The sequence below is a fragment of the Curcuma longa genome, chromosome 15 (genome assembly GCF_044706935.1).
Source record: "Curcuma longa cultivar G26 ecotype Majalengka, Jawa Barat chromosome 15, ITB_CL_G26_1.1, whole genome shotgun sequence".
Classification (NCBI taxonomy): Eukaryota; Viridiplantae; Streptophyta; class Magnoliopsida; order Zingiberales; family Zingiberaceae; genus Curcuma; species Curcuma longa.
Genome location: NC_133875.1, coordinates 4228933 through 4247708, shown reverse-complemented (window position 1 = coordinate 4247708; position 18776 = coordinate 4228933). Strand labels below are relative to the sequence as shown.

General features: G+C 38.8%; 2 protein-coding genes across 2 annotated transcripts; both read left to right on the top strand.

Moving 5' to 3' along the window:
* Window positions 1–537: 537 nt before the first annotated feature.
* LOC141846059 (protein REDUCED WALL ACETYLATION 3-like) lies at window positions 538–6851 on the top strand. Its single transcript, XM_074734047.1, has 16 exons — window positions 538–886; window positions 1445–1536; window positions 2143–2277; window positions 2363–2419; window positions 2508–2580; window positions 3354–3512; window positions 4083–4232; window positions 4318–4573; window positions 4648–4769; window positions 4910–4996; window positions 5083–5171; window positions 5255–5317; window positions 5395–5451; window positions 6175–6271; window positions 6352–6519; window positions 6598–6851. The coding sequence occupies exons 1-15, from the start codon at window positions 854–856 to the stop codon at window positions 6514–6516; spliced, it is 1635 nt and encodes a 544-aa protein (XP_074590148.1). The 5' UTR covers window positions 538–853; the 3' UTR covers window positions 6517–6519; window positions 6598–6851.
* Window positions 6852–9418: 2567 nt separating this feature from the next.
* On the top strand, window positions 9419–11375 carry LOC141846736 (glycerol-3-phosphate acyltransferase 1-like). Its single transcript, XM_074734775.1, has 2 exons — window positions 9419–10203; window positions 10278–11375. The coding sequence occupies exons 1-2, from the start codon at window positions 9493–9495 to the stop codon at window positions 11187–11189; spliced, it is 1623 nt and encodes a 540-aa protein (XP_074590876.1). The 5' UTR covers window positions 9419–9492; the 3' UTR covers window positions 11190–11375.
* Window positions 11376–18776: the final 7401 nt, after the last annotated feature.

Genomic DNA, 18776 nt, shown 5'->3' with positions numbered 1-18776 from the left:
GATAAGGAATTTCAAGTGGTATTTATTTACGCCGAAATCAAAGGAATTTCATCTCAAATGATAGTTATGAATATATATAATATATTATTTTAGAAATTCACTATTTCTCAAAATACTTTAAAGTAAAATAATTATTAGAAAATTGATTGGAGAGAATTAGCAATACACAAACTGGCTTTGCGTTTACTTCACTTAATATCATGCTCGCAACAACTTCCATATTCTTCACAAAAAAATTCTGTGGGTAAAATGCAAAATTAGCAAAGTTTAGGGAGGAAATGGTAAATATTAATTCATAGAAAGAAAACTATCATTACGCTCAAATCGCTTTAACATTTTTTTTTTCAAAAAGGTCTTCGAAATTGAATTAATATCAAATAAGCCCGAATCTACTTGATCATTCGTTATAACTAATGGAATGGAGAGACGATATTTTAAGGGTAAAATAAAAATGTTTAATGAAACTTTAGGATAATTATTATAATAATCATAATCGTAATCATAATCATAATAATATGGCGGAGTATGGAAGGGAGGTCGCCTTCTTCCTTCCCCCTTTCACCATCCGCTACCTTCCTCCCTTCGACCTCGAGGTCGTGGAGACAGCGACTTCTCTCCAGACTTCCTACCATTATACGCCCACTTTATACTCCTCCTCCTCTTCCTCTCCTCTTCTAAACTCCCATCTTGGTGGTTAGGTCGTTGATGAAGTCCCACAACCCTTCGCTCTGATCCTCGGACCGAGGAATGCGACAGATCTCCCTCTTCCTGCCACTTCGTCTTTTTCTCCTTCGATCTTCCTTGGATTTGATCTAGATACCCGGCTCAGCTCTTGTTTCAGTTCCCGTGGAGAATGGCGGTCCCCGGTCCGGTGAGCCCTGGTCAGGTACGAGGCATCTTTATGTTTCTGGATTCATTTTGATCCTCTAATTACATTGGATGGTATTTTGAGCACTGGTAACATGGGATGCACTTAATAGTTTGTGGGCAAGCTGTTAGATCCAGATCCTTTATCATCTTTTTTTTTTATGGGTAGAGTTCTATGCCAATTTGTGGTGTTGAATCTCAATTTAATTCTCGCTTTGTGTTTAATTAGATTTCAACTAGATGAAATTCTGAAATAACAAACTACACCTTGCGTTTGGTTTTTACTGTTTTGGAATTTTCTGGACGGTCCATATTGGTAAATGTGCAAAATCCATTATGGCACATTTTAAGTTTGTGTGGACTAGTTTACTTGTATCTTATATGGAATGCAAATAATTGATGTACCAACCATAGGCATCTGTTTGCTGAATGTGGTACTCAAGTTATATTTGTAGTTAAAACTTTTCATCTAACTATCCCTTGATACAACCAACTAATGCAAATAGAGATATATGCATGTTTAGTTACATTTGTTGCATGCCTATCCTAAATGATTTAAGTCCTTTTTATGTTGCAGGTGTCATTTTTGCTTGGTTTTTTGCCTGTTTTTATTGCGTGGTTATATTCAGAGATTTTGGAGTATCAAAAGTCTTCCTCTCCGACAAAAGTGTAAGTATTTTGTCTGAGATAGATGATTTATCAAAAAAGTTTGTTTAAACACAGGTAGTACACAAAGGGCATGAATGGACATATATCATATGGAAGAAACTATTTACCTAGGCCTCTTGGTTATGCATCATTTCTTTAGCAAGATCATTTGTCTCTAAAATCATGAACTTATTAAGTGGAATTGCAAAAGAGGGAGAAAAAAAACTTTTGACGTCTTTGTTAACTAGGTTTGCCATGTGAGAAGAAATTAAGACATTCGTAGATTCCTGGTCTCGAATGTTTTTGAGAATGATAATTGCATAAATCCAGGAGACCTGAAAGCAATAAAACTTTGTATGTGAAAGGCACAGAGAAACTTTTCTCAATTGATTACTGGGTTTAGGTGGAGGATCGCATATATTCATTTAACGAGTGAACTCCTGTATCAGATATGTCACATGTAGTCTTAGAGTGACATGGAACACCTATTTCTTCATTCTTCCAGAACTTTCTTTTGGACCATAACATTTTTTTATATCCATAAATTACTTGCAACTTCTATTTGTATACATGAGTCATCAGCATGTAAAGTCATGCACTCAAACCAATGTATCTTTTGTTGTCCAGTCATTCAGATGTGAATATGGTTGGACTGGATAAAGAAGCTGAAAAGGAAGATGATCGAGCTACTTTGCTTGAAGGAGGCTTGCCGAGATCTTCATCAAGAGGTTCTAATTCATCTTCCCGAGCAAATTTAATTAGGTTAGTTAAAGATTCCATGGGATGGTAGGTTAGATGAGCCTTCCATATGTTCCATTGTGGCAATGATGTTGACATTATGTTCTAGGTTTATATCATTGGATGAGTCTTTCTTGCTTGAACATCGAACAGTACTAAGGGCCATGTGAGTTCTTGTGATATGAAGTATTTCTAACTGATATGTTTTGGTAGCATGAATCTTGACTCCTGTTTATGTTATTAAAATCATGCAGGGCTGAATTTGGAACAATCCTTGTATACTTCTACGTCTGTGATCGGACAAATATATTTTCACAAACTACCAAGGTTCTCTTCTTCTACTTTGTTATTACTATGGTAAATGACAAGTATGGTGTAACAAATTGGTGATTTCAAAGTCTATCCTTTTATAGAGCAAGGATCTTAGTGAAATAGTCAAATTTGTACAAAAACATAATGGTTATTCATGTGATTGGACTTCCCTGCTTAATTTCCATTATATCAATTATTGTATTTGTGAATATGTGAAATAGGATTGCCAAATATTGTCTTGTGTTGAAAGCACTTCTGATGTTTCCTATGTATCTTCAACAGAAGCAACTAGATGCACTTTCCTGAACTTCTTTGTTGGTAATAGTCTATAACATGTGGTTATTTCAAGAGAATAAAAATGTGAATTCTACTTGTGCCAGTTGTTCATGTTTGTAGATGTGTTTTAAGTAAGAATGTCTTTTGTTTGATTTTTCTTTGCATTGTTTTGCCTCCAAAATAAATCCAAAATTTAAAAAAAACTCATTAATAATTTGGTGCTAAGAATAATCAAGATACTCTTATAACAATATTTGAACTATTACCTGCTTATGCTGGTTGAACTTCAGTAGAACGACACTTATACTTGTTTGGATCTTATTAATTTTTTTGGTTTAAGAATATTATGTCTTCAAATCTGCATGTTCTCCTCTGGCTATAGATTTAGCATGTGATTTGACTATATGAAACAACATTACTTATTTACATTTTGCAAATAATTATGTTTCTGATCTCTCTCCTTCAATTTTAAACCTTGTGTACTTTTCCTGATCTATTACTTGATTTTCCAGAGTTACAATCGGGACCTATTTCTTTTCCTCTATATTCTTCTAATCATAGCATCCGCCTTGACTTCTCTAAAGAAGCACCATGATAAATCAGCTTTCACAGGAAAATCAGTACTTTTCCTGAATCGTCATCAAACTGAAGAATGGAAAGGATGGATGCAGGTTGGTGTCTTTGGGTCTTTCTCCTTATATGTCTTCCATCATATTACCTATCTGTTGGAAAAAGTACACCATATTCACTTTGATGACCCCTAGTCTTGGTATAACAATGAAGTACACCCTAAGCTGCCTATATATGAGCTTGAATGTAAACTAATGAGTAAAATTTGATGGAAATTAACTAACCAAATATTTTGCATCAGAATATTGTATATTTGTTTAAGGAAGATGGACCACTCACTACAAATCACAGCTTGCATGAACAAGGCTCTTATAACTTAAAGAATGTGTATAGGTGACTTGGAAACATACTGTTGTTACTAAACCAAACCATTAAAGTTCTGCCTACTGAAATTTCCTTTAAATCTTTAGGTTTCTTTAGTGGCGATTCTAAATTGGAATTTGTGCATAACTAAATTCTTAGTCACAACCAGTGATGAACACAGTATCTGGCAATTTCAAATGATTCACTTGCTAACTTTGTATACAGCACAAAAAATCACGGTTCCAAATTGGCAAAACACTATTTTGCTAGTGTTATTGATAAGCATATTCTATGCACCTTCATTTCAGGTTTTATTCTTAATGTACCACTATTTTGCTGCCGCTGAAATATACAATGCGATACGAGTATTCATTGCTGCTTATGTGTGGATGACTGGCTTTGGGAACTTCTCTTACTATTATGTCAGGAAGGATTTTAGCCTTGCTCGGTTTACTCAGGTGTTTAGATGATCTCTTAATAAGCACTTTACCTTAATCTTGATAATATTCTCTAGAGGCTTCATTTTACTCTGTTATAATGCAGATGATGTGGCGATTAAATTTCTTTGTGACGTTTTGTTGCATTGTCCTAAACAATGATTACACCCTGTATTATATCTGTCCTATGCACACCCTATTTACTCTCATGGTGTATGGAGCACTTGGCATCTTTAGCAAGTATAATGAGATTGGACCTGTGATGGCCATCAAGATAATTTGCTGTTTTCTCGTAGTGATCTTAGTCTGGGAAGTACCTGGGGTATTTGATCTCCTGTGGACTCCTTTTACGTTTCTGATAGGTTAGTAAGTTGTAGATGCATCAGCTACCTTATGTTACTCGATCTTTCAAAGTTTCTAAAGGTTTCTGCTGCAGGATACAAAGATCCAGATCCTTCCAAGTCAAATTTACCACTCTTACATGAGTGGCATTTTAGATCAGGTCTTGACCGCTACATTTGGATTATTGGGATGATATATGCATATTACCACCCAACTGTAAGTTTCTTTTTATTGTTAATCAGTCCTAAGTCTATGCTGTTGTAATCTGTTGTGCCCTTGTTGGTACAAATAATCTCTGTTTGTCTGCATTTGGTTTATGCTTCTCTTGCTTGCTTTTTTTTTCATATCCATTTTAGGTTGAAAGGTGGATGGAAAAGCTCGAAGAATCTGACACTAAAAGGAAATTCTATGTCAAAACAAGCATAGTTTCAGGTTCCTTATTGGTGAGTCATGATTCATGATAATTTGCGTTATTCTTGAGCATACCTTGTTGTACATATATTGAGATATACCGATCTTTGTTTTGCAGGTTGGTTATTTATGGTATGAGTACATCTACAAGCTAGATAAAATCACCTACAACAAGCTCCATCCATACACATCTTGGATCCCAATCACGTGTGTATAACAGTTTCAGTCATACTTTAATTGCTAAATTACTCATTCAAACAGATTGTGACTTTAGTTTGTGTTGATCGTAGTGTTTACATCTGCCTGCGGAACTTCACACAGCAGCTTCGCAGTTCCTCCCTCACTCTCTTTGCGTGAGTTAAATTTGCTTCAGGCCTTTCTACTGAGATGTTTTTTCTCCAACTTCATTTCTTGTTCTTCCATTGGGCAGATGGCTTGGCAAGGTCACACTAGAGACATATATTTCTCAGATCCATATTTGGCTAAGGTATGGCAAATTTTAATCTCACTGCTTCTAACTTTATTACTCTCAACTTGTAGGATCATTTCACACTCATGTTTAGTTTACCAACTCATTATTTTCTGGAAAAAACCTTACAACTGATCAGGTTAAATCATGTGAAGTGACACCTTGGGTTGCTTAAACCTGACACAAAAGTTTGTTTAAATAGTAGTACATACTTAAGGACATGACCTCTGAAGTTTTGAGACTAAGCTTTGTTGTACTTTGAAATCCTAATAAATTTCCTCTTGGACTGCCTTGAAGATGAAAACTTTATCATCTTGTTGGATTTTCTGTAGTTTAAGGATTATGATGCTAACATTGGCATAATATGTAGGAGTAAATTAACCTAATGAGTCGTTGTTTTGTCTCCTAAACCGATAAAAGAGGAGCACTTATTAATTCTCCTAGAGATAATAGCAGAAAACAAGTACAAGGTTAGAACTTAGAAGCAGTGCTAGTAGTTTTGTTATTAAAAAAAAAGTCGCTGTAGTGAAGGAATATTGGAACTAGGATGTAGACTAAAGTTGGAATGAGCAACTAAACTAGATAGGTAGGAACTACCATAGGTTGTTACCATTTTGCGTACTCTTTATCTTTTTTGGATTGCTTCGATATATAATCTGTTTGCCATTTTTTTGGAAAGACTAGAATTCCCCAAAACTTCTCTTTGCAATGAACTTGACATCCATCACTCATTGTCTACAGGTCAAACATGCCAAACGGCCAGCCAAAGTGGCTTCTTTGTTTCATTCCCGAGTACCCTTTGCTCAATTTCCTGCTCACTACGGCAATCTATCTCTTTGTAAGTCAAATGTGCGAAAACTAAACCTAATTCCACACACATTTCCAGCTCAAACACTCAAAATGTACTGTTATTGGCAGATATCCTACAGAGTATTCGACCTGACGAATCTATTGAAGACGGTGTTTATCCCCAGTAAAGACAACAAGCGCCTGTTTCATAACTTCATCTCCGGAGCAACCATTTGCGTCGCATTGTACTGCATCTCATGGATTCTCCTTCACATTCCAGGAGTATCCATTTGACATGTAATGTTTTCCTTAAAGATTTTGACCACCTTCATAGATCTGCTGGATGTTGATCATCAAACCAAACCTTTGCAACAGGGACAACAATTTTCAATCAATGATCATGAAAATGAGGATGTTTTCTCTGTGTCAAATCTACAAAATGGTGATTCCCAAACATTCTGCTATCTGCATCCATGGATAGGGCTAAAACAACTGCTCTTGATTCAGTTACTGAAAAAGGAAGAACTATAGGAGAAAATTCTAAGGTTTTGTATATTTTGTGGGGAATAGAACATTCATTGCTTGTAACATGATCCTTCTCCAAGTAATTTCTACGTAAATTTTCATGATTTCATTGGTTTTATGCATACGCCATGACTTGCTTTCTCTTTGCCAATGTCGTTTTCAGATAGATAGATAGATATATTTGTTGAATTAGATTTCCATCATTGAAATTAAATACTTGTGGTTATTGCTTCATTTTGCAACGTGGAAGGACCAGCGCATTTATTCATAATTTGACACTTGTACTGTCGACGTCGTCGTTATATTTATTCGGTAGACTCAATTAATAGGGATCGTTTATTAATTAATTTATTATAGTTCTAACAAATATTTATAGCTATCAAGTTGGGTTAGACCCGCGGGTTGGTCCACCCCATTAAGTAATTTAGGCGGGTTGGATTGAAATTTTATTAATCCATTTTAAAATGAGTTGAGGTGGATTGATTCGTCTAGGCCCGCGATCTGCGTGGGTTGGCCACGGCGGACTTGGGTTGGTCTCGCAGATTGAGAAAGTTTATTTATTTATTTTAAATTTTAAAATTAAAGTATAAAATTTAATGAATTAATGAGTTTCATCTATTTAAAATATAATTTAAACTTAAAAATTATAATTCAAACTTAAAACTTTCAACTTAATCAATTTAAATTATACTTCAAACTTAAAATTTTTAATATTTTTTTATTTTTAACAAACCCGCGGGTTGGCCCGCCTAATCCGCGGCCCGCCTTGAGTTGAGTTGGGTTGGAGATTTCTTAATCCACCAAATTGGTGGGTTAGCCCGTCCCGCCCCGCCATATGATGGGCCCGCTATAGGTTAGCCCGCCCCGTCATAGGTTGGTCCGTTTGACAGCTCTGAAATATCATTATTGTTTTGAGTAATAATGCACAATTTTAGTTCTATACGATTCTATTGTGAATCTAAGCTACTAGGTCTACCCAAATACATCTACATACCGAGTCATTTTCCAGCTCAAAGAATCACTACTAAGACTCAATCAACTTTGGACCATGGCACATCGCGACTTGGATTGGTTCACTAGTTACCTCCGATTTGACCCACGATCGTTTGTGTCATTTCGATCTAAGACTCGTACTCAATCGAGTATAAATGATCCGGTCCAATTGGCACCTTTGTTATGGTGGGAAAGATACGTTTAAAGATATAAACGGCATGCCCCAACCACTTTTATCGGCCACTTGCAATCTAGAGAGATCGTCGGGCCAGTTATTGAGAGAGTAATAATTGATGCATTAATGATGCAGGGCGAGCTGCCAACGAACGTAATTTAAAATGATTTAAATAGATAACTGCACAGAAAAATAAATGACACGACAGGATGAGAAAGAAATATATTATCGCAGACATCACAATTTTTTGATTTATATGAAATTTTTATGAGTATACAGTGCAATCTTATTTTCTATTTTTGTTATAAATAGGATTTGGAATTGAAGGATCATAATTCGTTGTGCAATGGTAAAATATTGAGGAGAATAAATAAAAACAAAATCAATAATAAATAGGATGCTATGATATTGGACAAGAAAAAAAAACAGAACTAATTAACTGGTTTTAATAATAATAGCGTCGCCACTATTAATATTTGATTCAAGGAATCAAAAAAATGTCCGTGCAAACTTACTATAAAGCTCAAAAGTAGAAGATAATTAACGTCTTCTTGTACCTCTATTTTTATCAATTTTTTTTCTTTATATACATACATATACATATACATAATAAATGAATGAATAAAAATGAGTAGGTGGAAGGCAACACAGCTAGCAAGCAAGCTCTATTCCCCAGGCTTCATTAGCATGAAGCAGTAATTACTAAGTTATCAATCATAATCTGCATTGATATGCATTCCAAATATTTCTCTATATTCCATGCATGCGCACTGTGTGACCATGCCCACCCATTCAACCCCTCGCTCCTACCCTCAACAACACAACAGAACCCTACTACGACTACAACTAGGGCTCCCAATTTAATGCCTCCAAGAGTCCCGAAGCAAGCAGCCAACCACCTCACTCAATCTCGATAAATGTCCCACGGCTCCACTCATGCTCTTGCTAAAGGTTTTTCAACACAAGAATTGTAGAGATCACTATTACAAAGCTAATGAATGGACTTATATCCTTATCAAACCGGTTTTTATTATAAATGTAAAACTATTCTTCTTTGATAGAAAATGAAATTCATCTTTTCAACGATCTTACACAATCGATCACATGATCGATAATAAATCGAAAAACTACAATTGACCACAACGAAAGAGAATATTATCTCAACTTCGTCGAGATTCAATTCTTATCCACTTTAACAACTCTATTTCGTCATAACCAACTTAACTATTCCCGAAATGAAAACTACTTTATCTATATATATATATATATGCCTACGATTTAACTTGTTGTGTACGTACCTACAATCTAAGAAATACTTGTGGGGGAAAAAAACACTCTTCGTGAGATTGAAAACTAAGGATCTTATCCCAATCAACACCTCCCCCGGCCGCTCTTCTATCCATCTTTATAGGAGCCTACCGTCTCGGCCCTCCCTTGTTACTATATATATGCATCAAACTGCTCAGTACACTGCATTCCAAATCAACACCAATCCCTCTTATGGCTTCTTGCTGCATGGCCAAATTTTGAATGTAGCAAGACCTCCTTTGAACTGCGAGAGCTTCCTAGTTCGGACCATGGTTTTGCTAAAGCTTGCTCTACGTTGGCAGCTCACCTGCTACAAGCTGGCCAAGAAGCTGCTTGGCCATGTCTTCCTCCACAAGACCACCACCTCCACCCAGAGATCAGCATCAGGCCTCCAGACTGTCTACCCCAGCGTCACCGAGTGCAGCAGCTCTATCTCTAACTTAGAAGGCCAAACGATCGTGTGTGACGACTTCCATGACACCCTCCTTAGGGCTCCCGATTCCTTGTTCCCTTACTTCATGCTCGTGGCGTTTGAAGGGGGCAGCCTTTTGAGGGCCCTCCTCCTCCTCGCGCTCTCCCCAGCCTTGTGTCTCTTAGGGAAGCACGAGTTTGGGGTGAGGATCATGGCCTTCGTGACCTTCTGCGGGCTGAGGACGGGGGACCTGCGGCTGGTCGCTAGGACTGTGCTGCCGAAATTTTTCTTGGAGAACCTTCATCTGCAGGCATGCGAGGTGTTGAAAGGGAGGCGGGCTGTGGTGCTCACCACCTTCCCAAGGCTCATGGTGGAGGGGTTCTTGAAGGAGTACTTGGAGGTGGGGGAGGTGGTGGGGGCGGAGCTGCAGGTGGTCAAGGGCTGCTACTTCACGGGGGTCATCTCTTGGCCTAACAAACAGAGAGCTCTCAGGGACATGGTCCAGGCCGATGTGGCCATTGTCAACGTCTCCAACGTCCACCACCACCACCACCACCTCTTGGCGAAGGTTGGACCTGCATTAATTCTTTCGATTCCACGTTAGTCGATCAAAGATAGTGAAAATGATTGTTTTATTTTCAGGAAATTTATGTTGTGAGAGAGGAGGAATCAAGGAGTGAGAGCAGCAAAATGCCAAGAAGCAAGTACCCGAAGCCACTTGTGTTCCATGATGGAAGACTAGCTTTTCTCCCGACGCCATGCGAGATGATGGCGTTCTTCATGTGGATACCCATGGCAATCCCTTTGGCCGTGTTCAGGATCGCGATGGGGATCGTTTTCCCTTATAAAATGACCATCTTCATCGCAGCCGTAACCGGAATCCGATTCCGGGCGGCCGGAGATGGGAAAGCCAATGGGGAGAAGAAGGGGGTGGTGTATGTGTGCACGCACCGGACGCTGTTGGACCCGGTGATGCTGTGCTCGGCGCTGGAGAAGACGGTGCCGGCGGTGACGTACAGCCTGAGCCGGGTCTCGGAGGCGCTGGCACCGATGCGGACTGTGCGGCTGACCCGGGACAGGGGGCGGGACGCGGCGACGATGCGGAGGCTGCTGGCGGTGGAGGGGGGGCTGGTGGTGTGCCCGGAGGGGACGACGTGCCGGGAGCCGTACCTACTGCGGTTCAGCCCGCTCTTCGCGGAGGTGGCGGAGGAGGTGGTGCCAGTGGCTCTGGACGCGCGGGTGGGAATGCTGTACGCGACCACGGCGAGCGGGCACAAGTGGCTCGATCCGGTGGTGTTCATGATGGACCCGACGCCGGGGTACGAGGTGCATATCCTGCCGCCGGTGAGGCCAAGGGAAATGACGACAGGAGAGGAGGGGTGGAGCGCGGCGGAGGTGGCGAATCGGATCCAGAAGCAGCTGGCAGAAAAGCTGGGGTTCCAGTGCACGTCGTTGACGCGGCGGGACAAGTACATGATGTTGGCCGGGAACGAAGGAGTGGCAGCGCCGATGCACCGACGTGAACACGAGAAGCAGCCGACCAATAGTCATTAATAAGCACTCCTGTTGCTGTTCCTGTCATGTGAAAAAACAACAATTATGGTACGCAAGATTATATTTCGATCATTATGTAAACCTCCAATCCAATCACTATGGGAAATCTCATCTTACTTACTACTAAACTGCTGTTTCTTAGTATTTAAGCGTGAAAAAATGTGGTTTATTTTGAGTTTTTGTTTAGTTTTACAGTCTTAAATTATCGGTGTCTATTTAGATTCTACTTGTATGGAAGGAAAGTCAACTATAGTTTCTCGATTTACCTCCTCATAAATAGTCGTGAGGCAATCATGTGCGACCGTTAAGACGACGGATTCCACCTTAAGGAAAAAAACCAACAATATAATTGTCATTTGGCCTTGTTTCCTTCCTCTTGGTAAACTAAAGTTTGTTGTTCCCTTCCACTTTCTCATTCCTCTCCCTACTGACACACGCAATAATCACAAGAAGGATAGTAGATAACGTGTTAACATCAAAATGATTCTGACAATGTCAAACTCAACGGCTTCACATAATATATATCATCAATAAGACTTACAAACAGTTTTTTGGAAAAATATATAGTAAACGCATACTCTAAAGTTACTTTATAGTATAGCTGACATGGATCTTGGAACATCTATAAACTAGACAGAAGAAATTAAAAGGAAGATGAAAAATGGAAACTATATATCTGCCAGCCATTGATTCAAAGGGTTAGAAACATAGCAATCTAGACAAAATTCCAATTTAAAAAGGAACTTAAACTCCTCCCTTTTTTTTTGTCTACTTTTTCTTTTTGGATCAACTCTATTGATTGAACTTAAATATATAGACTTGTGGTAAGTGTGAAATGATGTGTAGTTTACAAGAACTTAACATATTACGAATAGACACTCATTCAAATACATTCTTGTTAAATTCAAATTGAAAAGAAACTAAAATTTGGCACAATGACTTTTTTAATATATATATTTTGAGCAAAATCAACTTTTGTTGTTGAATTAGAGCTCAAGGTAGATCTGCTAACTCAATGGCCCTTTTAAAATCGGTCATTCTCGCCGTAATTTAGGGCCGAGTGTAACGAATAGATCTTTCTACGTTTTGAATGAGAAATTGCGTAGCTATAAATAGTTGCAGCTAATCATCTTTCTCAGTTCGGAAAAGGAGCGGAGGACTCAGAAGGGACGTAATCAAATATATGGCCTAAAATAAATATAAATTCAGATCTTTCCCAAGGAGATAAATAGCCCCAAAGGCGTAGACTAATCCGCCTTACTATAATATAAGTACCTCTGCTACGCCTCTTTGTGAGTCGAAAATAGACCCAAAGGCTATTTATATGCCTCTGCGTGGCAGAGGTACTTATCTTATATTATATACAGTTAGTCTACGCCTTTGGGGCTATTTATCTCCTTAGCCTTTGGGGCTATTTACGACTAATCCGAACCTCTGTTGAATAGAACTACTTTTGCAGGCACGCAATTATACTGGTAATAATCCGCTGCGATAGCGACAGGCAAAAGCACATCATCTTTTCGTCGCGAGCTCAACTCCTCACTGTAGTAGACCCCTAGGAATTTGCCAAACCAGAGTCTCATCTGATTCTCTATATGGCTGGAAGGGTCGGGTCATCTCCCTTGGAGAGTTCACGTAGGCCTGAATGAATCAGGCGTCTCCTCTAAGTTATGATTCCATACCGGTACTCCACCTGGCATATGGTAGCTCTTCATTAGATACGGATATAACTCATTATCCTCGTTCTAGAACAGGTTTTCCCCGTATGGCATATAAAGGTCAGTGTGCCCACCGGCTTGCCTGATAAATCTGTCTTGGTTTCGATTGTTCTTAGCGTCAGCGGTTGCAAGCGCTGACAATGTAATCGAATCCTCGCTATCAACATTGTACCAGGAAAAGATAAGATTTGGCTTTTGGGCAAGAGCCAGATCATGGACAAGATAGTCGTTTTCCTACGTTATATGGAGTGAGATGACGATCGACTGGGACAGAATCTCTTTGCCAAATATGCGGGTGGTCGCTTGCCGTCGTTATCACTCGGACCTCAACAAGGTTTTCACTTTGTACCGCCCTCAAGCCCTGTTCTATTCTCTGGCTTCAGTGGTTTGGCCGGAGGAGAGAAAAGAAAGGCCATCGGACGAAAGTATGGTTCGTATATCTGGATCCTTCTTCAGAAGACTTTATAGATTCGCCCTATTCATGAAGAAATGGAGCTTTCCTTTAAATGGTTAACATGTCATCTCATTGGATCATGTTTCACAACAATGAAACCGTGGATATAATGATTAATTAGTCTCTCTGCAACAATGAATCCTCGACGCTTCCGACACCCGAGTGCAGTGAGTCGGTCTACGAGATTGACTACGCCCCTGAGATTTGGGTTGATCCTCCCCAGACATGCATCATGCGCAGATAAATCATATCACTGATTTGATTGCTTCGTTTTCGATCATCCCATTCTCTTCAATCCTATCGTATACCGCCCGATCCCATCTTCCTTTATTCCGCGATGAATATTCCTTCCTTCGTCGAATCCAGCATCTTCCTTTATTCCGCGATGAATTCACAATTCCGATTCGACTTCGACCATGATTAAGAGGAAAAGAGAATCGAGCGCCAGCTTACTCTTATTTAATAGATGAGTCATAGCAACGAAGCCCATCCAATTGAGCCCCACGAGCCCTTAAGCACTTAGTACCCGGTCAATACTGATGGGAAAGCAGACGATCAAACTGAAAGGACAGTCCTGGAATATACATAGAGCGAGGCTACGACTTACTTCCTATTTCGTCAGAGAACTCACGCTTCAGTCCCTTCTGACGTCGATAGGCGATAGGAATGGAAAGAGGACTGATATAGATGAGGCCAAGATCTTTCCCAATATATATACAGGGTTGAAATAGTTGGCCCCAAAGGCCTTACTATATATTTGGCGATAGTGACGTGGCTAAATTTATTATAGCCCTTCGGAATTTCTATTTATTTTAGGTAAATATCTCCTTTATATTTATTTTAGGTAAATATCTCCTTTATATTGATTTTAGGCTTAGTCGTAAATAGCCCCAAAGGCTATTTATATGCCTCAAGGAGATAAATAGCCCAAGAAGATAAATAGCCCCAAAGGCGTAAGCTAACTGTATATAATATAAGATAAGTACCTCTGCTATGCAGAGCATATAAATAGCCTTTGGGGCTATTTACGACTAAGTAGAATAAACCATCTTACTAAAATAGAAAGACCTCTGCTATGCAGAGAAGATAAATAGCCTTTGGGTCTATTTTCGACTCAAAGAGGCGTAGCAGAGGTACTTATCTTATATTATATACAGTTAGTCTACGCCTTTGGGGCTATTTACGACTAAAGGGGTAACACAAAAATGGGCATAATGAATGTCTAAGTCCTAAGTGCTCTCTAATGATGGTGGGAGATATAATTAAATCCCTACCTCTAACTCGGGTGGAGTAAGTTAGATCGTCGATCTGAACTGGATTATTGTACAGCTCAACACATATACCTGTGTTGACCGAGCTAGTACAATAAACTAGTCTTCTAGGCCTAATGTTCTACGACCTCCATGGAAGGTATGTATGAACGTAAGAAAAATATCTTACATAAATATTTAGAATGCAGGGATATAAATGTCAATAATGCAAATCTAATCCTAAACTCCTCAGTGGAGAATCTAGGATTTGTGATCGGGGTACTAGATGTCCCAGCCTCAGTAGTCTTCCTCTTAATCATAATGCATGAATTAAGATTTTAACTAAAGAAAGTAACTTAATTGAAATTAGGATTAGTTTAAGGGTTTATCTAGGCATATCGGATGGAATACTAAAGAAACGAGGAGCCTATAAATGCTTGACGGGCACAGGAAGCCTTTTCGCAAGTTGAAAGGAAATTATGGGCGGTTGGAAATTTAGGTCTCGGGCGCCTATATAGACGTGATCCGGGCGCCTGGATTCTAATCGGGGCGCTTGAATTTCGTGCGGTGCGGGACGCCTGGATTTTTTCCAAGCTCTTGGATTCTAAAAATTGAGAGTGTCTGCACGAAACTATGGGTGATGTTTGAGAAGAGGTTCGAGGCGTTTGGATTTATATCCGAGCGCATGGATTACATTAGGCCAAGCTTACACGTTGAAAATTAATTAGTTAAGTTAATTAAGTTAAGTTAAGAATTAATTAATTTATTAGTTAAGTTAATATTAATTAGTTAAGGTAAAAATAATTAAGTTAAAAATTAATTAGTTAAGTTAAAATTAATTAAGGTGACATTAATAAGTTATGTTAAAAATTATTTAATTAAGTTAAAAATTAATTAGTTAGGTTAAAATTAATTAAGTTAAGGTAAAATTAATTAAGTTAAGTTAAGAATTATTTAGTAAGTCAGTTAAATTGGTTTCTAGTTCCATCTCACTCATGACTAGATTATCAAGTAGTTAATCCTATGGATTGTGTGAGACGGTTTTTCAATTTTTATCTTAATTAATTGAAGTGTGATTTTCTAAGACTTGATTAACCTTGAGTTAGATTCAAGTTTAACCATCGACTAATTAAGTATATATTTCAAGAATTAGCTTCCAGACAGTGGCAAGGCACATGAGGCTTCTTGGGTATCGGAACAATGACCATCTTCTAAGACAAAGCTAGTTTGAGAAATTATACACCTAGTTAATCTAAAGAAAAAACTCTGGTCTAACTAGTTTAGGGTTTGGCGAGGTAGCTTCTATTAGTTCTACTCAGCTAAGTAAGTCAAATAGAGTACTCTTTACCTCACTTAACTACCTAAATTAGATTTTTCTAGCGTACTATCATCTCACCCCACCCTGGTACTAGGTTGGGCAAGTATTAATCAAGTCTATGTCCTTAACTAACTTAGGTTCAATTTAAAAAGAAATAAAATAAAAAATAAAATCAAACAAGTCTTATCTACCTAAAATGATTTTGGATCCCCTGGATCATGACCCCTGTTGAGTCTGATTTGATAGTGTATTTGATCCTTGGGAATCCAGTATTGGTTCAGTCCAACTTGATTGATCAGGCTAGACTTAGGAACTCATAATTGGGCTCAGGGTTTCTTGGTTCGATTTACCATAGATAAATAAAACCTACTGACTTTGTATCCAAATCCAGATCTGTTGTACACAGCTCTTTAATTTTCAAGCATCATGTTAAGATTCTTGGAGCCCGTAGTAAACTTTTCCAACGACCTTTTTAAGATCATCAACTTGAAGTTTCAGTTTGGAATTTTCTTCCTCAAGTTAGACTTGAGTTGAAATTCCAACCTGAATATTTTCAACTGACAAACTGATGTTAACTTTCTTCTTGAAGAGTGTTACCCCCTTTTGGAGAGAGTTAACTTGGACACTAGACTTTATTAGTTTTTTAGTCAAGCAATATATTACATAATATAATTTTTCTGTTAATAAATTGCTTACATTACTATTTGGACCTTCTGAACCAGATACGGATCTGTTGCTTGATTCTTATTCATCTTCTGACTCCGTGTCTGGTTTAGTCTCGATCTCCTCTCTTGCTGGGAGAGCTAGGAAGCTTGTATTTCCTTCCACCTCTGAGTCTCCTGAGGAGGACTCATCCCAAGTGGCCTTTAGTGCCTTCTTTTTCATTTTACGATCCTTCTTTTGATTAAAGCATTCGACCTTGAAATGCCCCTTCTCATTGCAACCGTAACAGGTGATTTCAGCTTTGTTGGTTAGTGTTTTGTTGGATCCAGCCTTCTAGATTACCTTCTTCACTTCAGATTTTCTGATTCCACGTTACTTCTTGAATATTTTCGGAACTAGATTGACTAGTTTGGTAGCAACATCGTCATTGCTTTCAGAACCCGATGAGTCTTCGGATTCTTCCTCAGTTTGACGTCTTATCTTTCATTCCTTGATTTGGCCTGCAAAAAGAGCAATCCCTGGATTGGTGTTAGTCTGTTCATGCAGTTCAAATTCAAAAAAAAGTTTGTCCAACTTAATTTTAGATAGGTCCCTGGAGATCTTATATGCATTAACCATTTATGCACACAAGGTGTTCCTAGGGAACGCTTTCAACGCGTACCTGATGGCATCTCGATTCTCCATAGGTTGTCTTATGGAGTGGAGTCTATTGAGCAAATCTTTAATCCATACGTGTAGCCCACTCGCGGATTCACCTTCTTGCATTCTGATGCTGAAGATTTTATTCAGAAGAAGGTTGCGCTTGCTCACTTTAGTATCTGAGGTTCCCTCATGCATCTCAATGAGTTTGTTCAATAAGTCTTTTTCGATAAGTCTTTTGCACTTATGAAGGGGCCAATCCAGTTGAGCTCCTCCTTTGTGAGGCCGTATTGGAGGGTCTGGGTTGCCTTAGCGTCAGCCTCAATCTTTCTTTTTGTCATGGGATCGCACTTCTTACAATGTTGTGGAATGTCGTTATCAACTGTTGGAAGTGTTAACCCAATCTGGATCACAATCCACATCTCCACCTGTATTTTAAGGTAGTACTTCATCCTACCCTTGTAGTAGATGAAGTCTTCTCCTTAAAACAGCGGGGGGCTGGTGATGCTATAGCCTTCTTGATGGGTCATTTATCTTGCATAGAAAACACAAGAAATAATATATCAAGACTTGGTCTTGGATTAGCAGTGCGGGAATAATAAAACATAAAAAATAGAGAGAAAAAAATAGGTAAACTCGATTAGTGGTTGCACTAAATTCAAGCACCCCTCGCTCTGATACCAATTGTAGTATCAAGTTAGAGTGTTAGAAGAGGGTGAATAATACTTTATTATTTTTTCACTCGTTCGATAAATCATACATAAAATAGAGTGCATAAATCAAAACTACAGCGGAAAATAAGAGATGAGTATACTTTTGTTTACTTGGTTCATAGCCACAGACTGCTACTTCAAGGCTCACGATCCTTGATCGTTTCCGATGAGTAATCTGTAGGATCGTAGATGCGCTAGAGGGGGTGAATAGCGCTCGCTATCTTTTTAGCATTTTCCCCGATTTTTGAAACCCATCGATTATGCTCGTAAATCAAAGTCGTTGCAGTGGAAATAATGAAAGTGATAAGAATAACAAGCACAATAAACACGCTTTATTTTTACTTGTTTCACAGTCACTGTTGCTACTCCAAGGCCCACGATCTTTGATCGTTTACGTACGGGCAATCCACTATATAACTCTTTCCTTACGGAGAAAAGTTGTAACGATTTACAAAGATATTATGATAAAACTTTATCATACAATTTAAATACAATAATTAAATCGTTACCAATATCACTGGAGAAGAAGATGAAGCTTACGGTGCGTCTCCGGCGTTACGACGGCTGCTAGGGTTTTCCTTCTCGCTCAAAGTGTCATCGGATCACTATGGAAAGCTCTTAGAATCATATATTGAAGCCTCTATTCGATGTCCTTTTACAAGGCATTCTAGTCGCCTGGATTTCCCTTCCAGGCGACTCCACGCAGACCGCCGATTCACCATCTTCGTAACTGACTCGACGCTTCCAGTCGCCTAAATTCCCCTTCCAGTCGACTCTGTGTTGACGTGGAGGATCTGGATGAACTTTGACTTCCGTTGCGATTATCCGAACC

Coding starts and splice junctions, on each gene's coding strand:
- LOC141846736 (XM_074734775.1), top strand. CDS start 9,493: ATGGTTTTGCTAAAGCTTGCTCTACGTTGGCAGCTCACCTGCTACAAG. Junction 10,204..10,277: donor ACCACCACCTCTTGGCGAAG/GTTGGACCTGCA, acceptor TTTTATTTTCAG/GAAATTTATGTTGTGAGAGA.
- LOC141846059 (XM_074734047.1), top strand. CDS start 854: ATGGCGGTCCCCGGTCCGGTGAGCCCTGGTCAG. Junction 887..1,444: donor GTCCGGTGAGCCCTGGTCAG/GTACGAGGCATC, acceptor TTTATGTTGCAG/GTGTCATTTTTGCTTGGTTT. Junction 5,452..6,174: donor CAGATCCATATTTGGCTAAG/GTATGGCAAATT, acceptor CATTGTCTACAG/GTCAAACATGCCAAACGGCC.